The sequence below is a fragment of the Ictalurus punctatus genome, chromosome 18, assembly GCF_001660625.3.
Source record: "Ictalurus punctatus breed USDA103 chromosome 18, Coco_2.0, whole genome shotgun sequence".
Taxonomy (NCBI): Eukaryota; Metazoa; Chordata; class Actinopteri; order Siluriformes; family Ictaluridae; genus Ictalurus; species Ictalurus punctatus.
Genome location: NC_030433.2, coordinates 7,642,581 through 7,655,000, shown reverse-complemented (window position 1 = coordinate 7,655,000; position 12,420 = coordinate 7,642,581). Strand labels below are relative to the sequence as shown.

Here is a 12,420-nt window from a genome sequence, read left to right as displayed (position 1 = left end):
CGGCCTCCTCTGAACAGAAGCACTAACGAGCCTCAGAGCCAAAACGGGCCGTGTTCTCAAACACAAAAAATAGTGCAGGAGTGAACGAGTGAAGGAGGACCATTTCTTGATCACCTCTTAACCTCTTAACCTCTTAACCCAGCATGTAAAGCTGTGATTCTCAAACTGGGAGCACACACCTCCAGGGATCTGACCATTTTATTAGGGGTCCAAGCACTGAATATGCTAGATATGGTCACCATATCTACAGTATGTGACAAAATGACCCAAAAAATAGCATTACTGAATCAAATTCAGATCCAAAACTCAGAATCTGATCGTCACAAACCCTGTTATAAACTCACACTATAAATACACTATATGGCATAAGGGTTGTGTAAACCTGACCATCTCACCTCTATCTGTCCTTGGAAATCCCTTTCCAAAATCATGTACATTAATATGGAGGACTTGGTTCATCCATCCTAACCACCCGTGCTGGAACAGTGTTTGGGCCTTTTAGTTCTAGTAAAGAGAAATTGTCCTGATTCGTCCATGCCTGCATTATATATATTTAATATAATTAATATCACGTATTCAAAACATCCATTGCATTAAAAAAAATCAACTTGCAGCAGAGAACCCCTGCTACAAGCTGATGATAGCACTTTTATAACTTTCTGAACCCTACTCTTCTTACAGTCCAACAGTCGGCATCCGCTTTAAAAAACTGTGTTAAATTTTAATCAGTTATTTAAAAAGCAGATCATTGTGGAACATCAAGTCTTCGGTGTCTTTGAAGGGATCGTGCTGAGATCAGCAGGAATCAGCAGGAGGAGCATGTTGGCAGCTCGAGCTCATTCATCCTTTTTTCAGCCAGAAGATCAGATCAGGGCTGTCACTGTATGAGATTTATCACCATGTGAGAGTATTGATTATAGGTTCATAGAGTCACAAATCTCTATCTTCTACAGTTGAGTCCATAATGAAATAAGCTTGGCTACAGATTACAGAAGAAGCTGTCAGGTTCAAACTTCAACGATCAGGAACTGTCTGGATTTAATGAATAATGTAAAATAATAATAATATCCGTGATGATGATGATGATGATGATTATTATTATTATTATTGCACAATCTGGAGAAAATACATCTCGAACAAGATTCAAATGTTAGAAATGTGCTATAAATTGTTATCATCATCATCATCATAAAGAAGTAGATAGCGATAGATAGATAGATAGATAGATAGATAGATAGATAGAGAGGTTGCCAATATTTGGATAGATAGATAGATAGATAGATAGAGAGGGTGCCAATATTTGGATGGATAGATAGATAGATAGATAGATAGATAGATAGATAGATAGATAGATAGAGAGGGTTCCAATACTTGGATAGTTCTGTTTTTCATATACATGGTGTACATGAATATCAGCCTCAAAATTAAAATAAATATTCTGATAAATATATATATATATATATATATATATATATATATATATATATATATATATGTATATGTATGTATGTATATATATATATATATATATATATATATATATATATATATATATATATATATATATATATATATATATTTGCTGTAGTCACCACGTCTAATAGATAGACTATGCTGTAAAGGTAAAAGAAAAAGCAAATGTCTCATTTTTTATACTTTAGCCTGTTGCAGAATCACTTCTTGACCTTGACGTTCACGATGGACTTCATACTCTAACCTTGCTGTTATTCTTCCTAATGTTTCTTTCATGGTTTCTCAGCAGAAGTGGGCTTCAGTTTGAATAAAAATGACTCCAGCGCCTCCATGTGGCGAAGCGAACAATTGCAAAAATATTGCAGCCTGTGCAAAACAGTATATACTGTATAAATCCTTGCGTCGCTGTATAAACTACAAGAAGTTGTGTTTATGGATTACGCTGGATAATGATTCTGTCCTTAAATACATCCCTTGCACGTGTAAATGAATATAAAAAAAAAAAAGAAATAAAGAAAGAAATGGAAAGTAAAGAAAGGAAGAAGAAAAAATAGTAAATAAAAAAGATAGAAAATTGAGAGAAAGGGAAAGCAGGGTAAGAAGGAAATAGAAAAAAAGAGAAAGTGAAAAATGAAAGAGCTATTGTGAGAACATAAGATCAAGAAATAGCTTTTTCCTATCTCAAAAACATGTTTAAAACTATGTGCACCCTCTGGCAAGTCAAGTTAATGCATCCCATAAATGAAGAGTACAGGTGTTTTCAATATGACTTATTGAGATTTTTCAGTATGAAGGAAAGCCATGGAGGTTCTGGCTGGTGTGTTTTGTTTCCACTGTCAGTAAAATACCTAATAACCAAGTGTTAGCTAAAAAAACAAAACCCCATTAGCCTCATTCATTAGCTACATATAAAGTACTAATCATTACAGTTATAATAACATTACACTGATGTTCAGGAGAAGCTCTTCCTTAGAATACGAGTCTCTGACATTAATGCTACAGTGCTGGAGAACGGCACCAGACATCAGATTTGTTGAAAGTGAGTCCATCAAGCTGCTCTGATGTCACGTTGAACACAGTATCGATCGAGCAGCTTTTATGTTTTATGCCTGAAGCTAAAGGTGTGTGCAAAACTCCCACCTGCTCCAACAGTTAGTATTTCTGTCTGCACCTTCCTACGATATTTCCTTTTGCGCTTAGTTGGTTTTATTTCCCAAAATATAAACCCATTTATAATTCAAATCACTGTGAGTCAGACCAGGAGAAAACCACACCCAGCACAAGTTAGTTCATGTTCTCACTTATGTTAGAGCAGCTATAAACTGTCATTTTTTTCACCAACCTCTCTTTTTTTTAATCTCTCTTGAAGTTAATAAGACAGAAAAAAGCATGTAATGTGGATACAGCGACACCTCTTTATTAACAATATATCAGAAATCTTGACTCCTAGTTTGATTCTTTGAATCCTTTGTTTCCTAGTTCGATTATGTGATTCCTAGTTTGAATCTTTGATTACTAGTTTGATTCTTTGATTTCCAAGTTGTTTCTTAGTTTGTCTTTTATTCCTAATTTGCTTCTTTGATTCTTAGTTTGATTCTTTGAGTTCTACCTTGATACCTAGTTCAATTCTTGGATTCCTAGCTTGATTCCTCGTTTGATTCTTTGATTCATAGTTTGTTTCCTAGTTCGATTATGTGATTCTAGTTTGAATCTTTGATTCCCAGTTTGATTCTTTGATTCCCAGTGTGATTCTTTGATTCCTAGTTTGATTCCTCGTTCGATTGTGATTCCTAGTTTGAATCTTTGAGTACTAGTTAGATTTTTTGTTGATTCCTTGTTTGATTCTTTGAATCGTAAGTTGCTGCCTAGTTCGATTATGTGATTCCTAGTTTGATTATTTGATTCCTAGTTTGATTCTTTGATTCTTAGTTCGATTATGTGATTCCTAGTTCGATTATGTGATTCCTAGTTAGATTTTTTTTATTCCTGGTTTGATTCTTTGATTCCTAACTTGATTCTTAATTTGATACTTTGATTTCTCGTTTGATTCTTTGATACCTAATTTGATTGCTGATTTGATTGACGTTACAGCTTTACTGTTACAAAGCACAGACACTGGAAACTCCTTCCAAAAGTGTTAAATAAATGTCTCGTTACAGAAAATTTGATCATCTGCAGTACAAGTCTCTGTGAATGAGCTGTAACTATAGAAATGATAAGGTATTAGAATGAGCCATAACGAGCTGCTGTCATGGAAAATTTACTAACACCTGATGACCAATCCCAGTCCAGAATGCTGTGGTATAAAGTAAAACTAAAAATCTATTGACTAGATCATTGACTTTACAATACTTTATTGTGCTTGTTACTGAGAAAAAGCTTTTAATTAGCTTAATGCTTGCGAAGGATACGTCGTATGTTAATGCAAAGTGTGAGTGAGAGGGGGTGTTAATTTGTCACAGTAATCGGTCATACTAAACGAAGCATTTATTAGAGCAAAGAAACTGAAAGATGTTCAGAGCACAGAGTTTCCTGAACACACTGTTTCATTTAGAAAGAAAAATGTCATGTCGTTTTTTTTAACACTGCCGTCCGTGACCTTTAGGCGCTAATGAGAAACTGGGAACTGCAAATGAATACTGATTCATTCTAAGTCTTCGCTTTATATAATTCATGAACGTTATTAGTTTTCAGAGCCGGGGGAGAAACTGTTTGGCTCCTCAGAACAGCAGCGCGGAGGCACAGAGCGACAGCAGCTGAGTTATGTAAATGATTAGCTGCATGATTTTGCTTTTCTATGATCAAAAAGTCTAGAAAAGCCATGCTTTTTAAAATTCTTTTTACCATGACATTCACATAACTATTTAGGATTCCTTGTTGCAGAACTTTTGCTTGGCAATTGTTTAATGTTGGAATAAACCACCCAGGAACTCCTCCAGCTAGCTAGCTAATGCTATTTCTTTAGCTAACCATTTAGCCTTATACCCTTATAGCCTTATTGCAATTATTCCATTTATCCCATTTTATCCCCATTATCCCATTCTGTTTATTCCATTTATCTTGTCATCTAGAGCAATCGTAATTACCATTGTCCATCTAGGGGGGAAAAATCTCCTTGATAAGTTGTAAATAGAAATCTCACATTGTAAATTTGGGATCTTTTCTTGTCTCAAATGAAACTGTGACGTGAGGTAACTAGCAACATGAGCACGCTATGTGTTCAAAGAAATAGAGCCGTAAAAGATATGTTCTTATTTAACATACAAGCTTTTTTTTTTTTTAGTTTTTATTTATATTCACAGTGGATTACACCTATTGAATTCATTGCTTCACAAACTTAAAGTGTATTGAATGTTTGTTGTAGCTAGAGATATAGTTTACTTTGCTAATGTTTACTTTGAGCACAGCGAGCTAAGATAAAATCCCGCGATAAATAAAACTGCAACCGGAAATAAAAGTGTAATTATTTTCCAGGCAGAATAACAGGGAATGTTTGTGCCAAAGCTAACAGGGTATGCTATGCTAATGTTTTGCTAACTATGTTAGCTAGCTAGCATAGTTCCTGTGTGGTTTATTCAGTGACTAAGTGATTGCTGAGCGAAATCAATGCAACATGAATTGTTAAAAAGTTACACCAAATGTTTTTTGTTTTTTTAAAGTAAAGAAAATGTATAATAGATTTTTTTTAAATCCAGTAAACTTTAATTTTATTTAGGGAATGAGAAATAACCATTATAAACAATCGGCTCTTTTTGAGAATGAAGGAAAAATAAAAGTCTGTTTTCCAATTCATTCATTTAACTAACATCTGGAATTGATTTTCTTCTGAGTGTTGTCCTTCTCTGACTTTACTTGCAAACATGTACAGATCTTGCAAATGTGAAATCGTGCTTAGCGCAGACATTTCAGGGTTTTACATCATGTTTTTAACTGCAGAACGTGCTGATTTATCTTCATTAATGTTTCAAAAATAATATCACAGCGGAGACGAGAGGAAACGTTTCGATTAGCCTTAGAGAAAAAACGTTAGAGGGTTTCTCCTCTTTGATGCAAAGAAGTCATCATTTTACACAGAGGCAGAGTTTGGTTTTAGAAGGCTTTTATCATATTCTCAATTCTGATTGGTCAGAAAGTGTTCATTAATTTTGTTATAACAACATTCACAGGTTTATATTAATGTGGTTTCTTGGTAATGTGACAATTATTTGTCTTATTGTCTTCAAGAGAGAGAAAGTAGAAAGGCTGCTGAGGGAACAACTGTTTATAGCTGCTACAACATAAGGGAGAACAGGGCTTTATTTGTTTCACAACATTAAATGTAACTATAAAACTTTTTCCTTGGAACAAGAGGAATAAAACAACACGTTATAGGAAAATAACAGTACTGCATCATTGATTATTCTCCTGTCCTAGCATGCCACGATGTATTTTATTCATTACGGTTTGTATGTGTTCGTTTCCAGATGTTTTTTTTTCCACCAATATCCAATCCAGGCAAGATGATCAACTGAAAATAAAACCTCTACTCTGCCCCCCTGTGGTCATTTGCTCCATTTGGTCCATCAGTAAAGGTTTCCGTCCAAAAAAACCTGAAGCAGCTCGAGTTCAAGCCAAACTTTCACCGAGGGACTTGGTCCTCTTACCCAGCACGGCAGCTCAGTAATGATCTCCATCCGAGTTCGTGTTTTTAATAACAGCCGCCAGAAATAACCATCAGCCGGGGACAGCCGGAGATTTTAAACAACTTCTCCTGGAATGAAAAGTGGGATTTCAGCAGGAACCGAGAGCTGATGAGTGAGGAGTCTCCACTGGAGTCCTGGAGCTTTGACGTCAAATTTTCCATTCTTAACTGCCCTGCTTGATTATCTAGAGGGAAAAAAAACCCTCCTCCACATAATGAGATTTTAACCTGAGAACATTTCAAAGAGAAAACCTTGCTGCTGCATGAGAAACCATGAGGAACATTGTACGCTAATCATTATCTGCTCCTACCTGCTGGCAGGGAAATGGCGCTTGTCAGGGGCACTAGAGATTTCAGAACAGCGTTAGCATGGTAATTAACCTAGCGGGGGATTTAAAGCTGCGTCGTTAATTGCTAAAGTGCCAGGATTTGTAATGCAAGTTGGTTGTTGTGGCTTCGTAGGCCTTGTAGAACGTTTAAAACTCGCTTCAACCAAAATAGGATGCAGTTTAGGCATGGTAGAAGATTAGCTATTAGAGCTAATGGAGAGAAAAAAAAACGCAGAATAGCGGTTGGAGTACAAAAAATCTAGGTATGAGTACATTCAACTGTTTGATTAAAAATGTTTTAATATTGCAAAAAATAAAATAAAAATGGACAAATGGACCAAAACAGATCACTTCACAGGTATACACAAAATGGCGACTAGGGAAAACAATGGACCTCTCAACACTACTGGTGTTCCACGCCAACAACGTCTGTTTCGAAAGGGTTCTCCGCCATTTGCAACGGTCCATCCATTTATTGATTCACCTGGCAAAAATGGAAAATCCAATATCGTGTCACTTAACATAACGAAAAAAAAGAGCTAACTCGATTCTGATTCCTCGCTAGGACTTGAAATAATTCTCTTTCATGTAAGCATTAGCATTTCTCCAGCTTGCTGTGAACCCGGCACGGCCCAGCTGAAAACCCTCTGTTCATCCCTCTGGAATCACAATTCCATCTAAAGCTGAATTCCTTCTGCTCGTCTAGCGTGCGCTCGGAGGAGAAAACCGAGATGGAAGGCTTTCTTTATGTTTTTTCTTTTGGCAATGCCTCGGCTGAAACGAAATGTCCTGCTTCTTGGTGTGTTTGTCAATTGATTGTCGTTTCGGGGTGTTTGGAACTTGAAATTCAACATGTCACATAAAGACAGTTTGCCATGAAGGTAATATAAGGTTCTACATGGCCTTCCTGTTCGGAGGCTGAATTTGAATTTCATGAAAAGTCCAGCAGCCAGGATGCAAAACACCTTCGTTTAAGTGTGGAAACAAAGGCACTTGAGTGCAAGAGTGTTATTTAGATTTTTTCTTCCTTTCCTCATATAAGTTTGTACTGATGGTCTATTAACCTTTAATCTGAATGGCAGTAATGAAGAATTGTTGTTTTGTTTTTTTACTTATTATTCTTCTGAGTCGTCTCTGAGTGAAGTGACATTTTGAAAAAGGTTGTTCATAACTATTCACTCATAAGAGTACATACAGTATGAGAGAGGAAAAGAGAAAGAAGTGAAGGTAGAGATGAGAATGCTTGTACATTCTAATATAAGGAAGTTATGGCGTGTCACTGCAGACAGAAATACAGGGTCTGACTGCTTCGGATTTTTCTTTTTTGTAAATATATCATCTTTAACAGGTCTATTTTGAAACTATAGTAATCCAAATTTCAAAACCTACTGAAGAACTTTACCCTTCTGAAGAACCTTACCCTTTACCGTTGGTTCGTCAGTCAAATTAATTATTCGTTAAGTATTTGCGATTAATCGAAAAACTAACTTTTCTGGTGAACTAGGTTTTTCGCACAAGCGAAAGAAAGCCACTGCGGCACAACTGGATGGACTCATTAGATCAATAATTATCAAAAAGAAGTGCGAGGGCACGTCAAAAAGTTTGAAACATTACGTAAATGAATATAACTCTTGAACGGAATGAAATATTTTCACCAAACTTGGCAATGTAAATGTAAAGAATTACTCGGTGTGACCAGTCGGTGGCGCTATAACAGGACAAAACATGAAATTGGAGTTAAATATGGAAATATTGGTCCAATCGATTTGAAATCTTGCAAAATGTGTCTTTGTCCAAGATCCCATCAGCTTCTATGAGGACAGTTATGAATCTTGCAAAACATGGCCACTATTGGCCAATCAATGTTTAGGAGCTATTAGACAATCGTAATGAAGGCCAATATTTTTCAAAATGATCTTGTTTTTCTCTGATTTAGGTGCTTATACCGTAGGATTGCACTGTATTAAGTAATATCTTTTTACGCATGTCCTTAAAGGCAACAAAGTGCTTGAACCCTGATAATTGCTGCTTGCAGTAGTTTTACAATTGTTTTCGTTTTCCTGCATGTTTTCAAAAAAGTAAGGACATCTTTTTTCACAGTGACCTTTTGCAACTGGTTGAGTGTCATCTTTTGCTTCTTTTCCTTCTTCTTCTTGAAGAGCATATCCCTAAGAGGAATAGAGGTTGATGAGTGCATGTGTGTGTGTGTGTGTGTGTGTGTGTGTGTGTGTGGAGTAGAAATACAGTACAATAGGATAGATGGGGTCACAAGCAGAAAACTCAGACGTTTATATAACACGCTAGCCAAGCCGGAGGTCCCTGGCTGACACTCCGAGTTCTCACACCTCCATGGCTCACATTACCATATTTCACACACGGCCGGATTCAGAGTTTATCCTGATGTCGACACTGCTGCGTTTTTGCCAGATCATGACACAGGAATGCGTGTAAAGGCTTCGTCTTTAAATGAAGTAAACACATTTTGTCTGTGGGTTCGTTAAAGCTGTTTGTCGGATCGCAAGCTTTTAGATCTACAGGCTTTAAAGATACAGGAAACGTACCCGACACGACATTTACCTCAGTTAATGTTTTGTGTCTTGAGCTACAATGCTAATATAGCTAACAAGTAATTACGTTCATAGCCAGTAATAACTGATCTAAATCATCACACACTCACTTTCAAATAATACTATTTGTGAATACATACATACATGAAGTCTGTATTCAAGCTACAAATGTGCGTTTCCTGAAGAAAATAACGAAGTCTATGTGACTTATTAATACGTTCACAACATGTTATAATGCAATTAAAATGTTTATAATGCTTCATATGCATATCGTTTACTAGACCTGGATATCCTATATTAACCTTTATATACCTTATAGACGAGTGACAAATAGACCTTACTAAGCGTATTATAATATATTAATGCAATGTCTTTGCTACTAAAGTAGACTATAGTACCATGTTTATACTATAAACTATGGTATTCTCAGTGAATTAGCCTCTTGTGCATACATATAACACTTAAGGTGTTTTTAAGGGGTCGATATGAAACCTGTGTCTTTTGGCATGTTTATAATGCTTTGTAGGCACTGAGTTACCAGTTTATAAACCACATTAACAAGTCTGTCTGGGATAATGTTGGGGTGTGATGATGTTGACAATGTGAAACTGGTAGCTATAAACTTGTTAGCAACATTAGCCTTAAAGATGTTTTTGCACTGTGAGGGGGTGAGCTGTTTGGCTCTGTGCCAACTCTTCGATTGGATTCCCAGCCCAGAGTCAGGCGGACAGCAGGCTCCTGATTTACGAGCTTCTCATCTTGCCGCTTCCTCCAGGCTGTAACAGAGAGAGAGAGAGAGAGAGAGAGAGAGAGGGAGAGAGAGAGAGAGAGAGGAGCATAATAAACACTGCATGCATACATTTCTGATCTTCTTTGCACTGTTTGGAGAGGGGGAACAAGGAACGAGAGGAAGGAAAGAGAACCCTGAGAGGAGAAGAGAAAAGTAGGAGTAGGGGGAGAAGAGAGGGGGGGGGTAACGGAGAAAAAAAACAAGTAGAGAAGAGAAGAGGTTTTATGAGCACAGAGGGAGAAAGATAACAGAAGGGAAGAAGCAGAGAAATGAGAGCAAATATAGATAATAGTTAAACAAAAGAAAAAAAATTGAGCTGGTAGAGAAGAAAGTAGAAGAGAGGAGAAGGGGAAAAAGAAATGAAAAATAGAGGTAAAAATCGAAGGAATAGAGAGAAAAGAAAAGAAAAGAAAGGCAGGAATTGAGAAGATAAAAGAAGGAAAGTAAAAGATAGCAGGTCTTGAAAAGTTCAAGGGACAAGAAGTGAAGAGAAAATAAGAAGAAGAGTAGAAAAGAAAAGAGAAGAAGAAGAAGAAAAAAGAGAAGATAGGAAAATAGAAGAGAAGAAGAAGAGAAGAAAATAGAAGAGAAGAAGAAGAAGAAAAGAAGAAGAGACGAAAATAGAAAAGAAGATAGGAAAATAGAAGAAAATAAAAGATAGGAAAAGAGAAGAGAAGAAGAAAAAGAGAAGAAAAGAAAAGAAAAGATAGGAAAATAGAAGAGAAGAGACAAAACATAAATAGAAAAGAGAAATACAACAGCAACTGAGAAACTCAAAGGAAAATTGAAGAAACAAAAAGAAAAGAGGTTCGAGATAACACAGGGAAGGGAAAAAGAGAAGAGAAAAGAAGAGAAGAAATTGAGGAGAAAGGAGAAGAAAGAAACAGACGCAGAGATAATGCAAGAATAGAGTGATATGACAGGTATCAAGAAAACAGAAGAGGAATTGAGAGAAGAAAGCGAGAGAAAGTAAAGGAGGCGCGGACGACAGAACAGAAGGAGAAGAGATTAGAGGAAGAGTAAACACCAGCAGAAGAGTGGATGAAGGATTGTTGAGCGGATGAGTGGAGCGTTCTCCAGTCGCTTCCTCCTCCTCCTCCTCCTCCTCCATGGAATTGAACTGTAACTCAGGTGGGTGTCATGGCAACCGTCCTGTTTTCCATCCCATAAATACTCCAACGTTGCGTTTGATTGGTCAGGGCAAGAAAAAGGGAGGAGAGAAACAAAACGCCTTGTTTGCATGTGAAAAGTCTGACGTCTTTCTCACTTTTACGCTGCTTTACAGAGCTCTCGGTTATTTGACAGCCAGTTATGGTTTATCAACTTTGTGATGTTTTTTATTTATTTATTTATTCATTCATTCATTCATTCATTTATTTATTTATTTATTTCAGTTTGATATCAAATAAATTAGTCATCTTTCTCTCTTCCTCTGCTGCTGGCTCAGGACTGAAGCGTTACTCTCTTGGCGGGATTTCAAACCAGATCTCACACACACACACACACACACACACACACACACACACACACACACACACACACACACACACACACACACACACACACACGTGCTTATAATGCTTAATATACCTTTGTATATAATATCTTTGGGTCTTAGTGCTTATAATGCTACAATGCTTACTATATTATCATACCATCTTTATCTCCATGAGTACTATATCACCATCACAATACACGTTTATAATGCTTAATATAGTAATATAGCAGTTAATAATGCTTAATAATGTCTATTATTGTATTTAATGTCTATTTAAATACATGCATATAATGCTTTATACAATGTATTTGCCACTTAGCCATGTCTATAAAGCTTAGTGTCGTTGCACCTGGGTTAGGCTTACTGTATAAAGCTTAATATACAGCAGTATCTTCACATGCTTATTATGCTTCACATGGCAACTTTTGCCTTGTTTCCAGGATATACTTATAAAGCTTAATAAAGTAGCTTTCAGTCTTTGTTATGTTAATAACACTTAATGTAGTCACTTTGCTTCTAAGAGAAGCTTATAATGCCTAATACAACGTATATGACACTTAGTTATCTCTATAAGGCTTAATACACTATCCTTATTTCCTGTATATGCTTATAAAGCTTAATAAAGGATCTTAGACTTTCTGAGTCGTTAATAAAGCTTAATGTAGTCGCTTTGCTTCTAAGGCAAGTGTATAATGCCTAATACGATGTATATGACACTTAGTTATGTCTATAAGGCTTAACACACTATCCTTGTTTACAGGATATGATTATAATGCTTAATAACGTAGCTTTCAGTCTTTGACATGCTAATACAGCTTAATGTAGTCGCTTTGCTTCTAAGACATGCTCATAAGACGCCATAGGCATCTTCTGTCTTTCAATCAGCAGTAATGTGACTGGACTCTGGATTATCGTGTGTGTGTGTGTGTGTGTGTGTGTGTGTGTGTGTGTGTGTGTGTATGAGAGACAAAGAGCCAGTGTGTATGTGAGTTTCTCTTGACTGCACACTCCTATAAGGGGAACAGCACTGCTATACATCGCTCTCCAGAGGCCATGCAGTCTACATCAGATAAAAGAAAGCT

The 12,420-nt window shown here is 36.5% G+C and overlaps 1 protein-coding gene across 2 annotated transcripts in view; it reads left to right on the top strand.

The window, feature by feature from the left end:
* arhgap24 (Rho GTPase activating protein 24) overlaps window positions 1-12,420 on the top strand; it is a 102,198-nt gene that overhangs the window by 50,244 nt on the left and 39,534 nt on the right. Inside the window, exon 3 of one of the 2 annotated variants that reach the window (XM_017492802.3) lies at window positions 5,937-10,971. The exons of the other annotated variant lie outside the window; for it this stretch is intronic. Coding sequence (XP_017348291.1) covers window positions 10,950-10,971 — 22 coding nt within the window. The 5' untranslated portion in view covers window positions 5,937-10,949. The remainder of the gene's footprint in view (window positions 1-5,936; window positions 10,972-12,420) is intronic. 2 annotated transcript variants of the gene reach the window in all.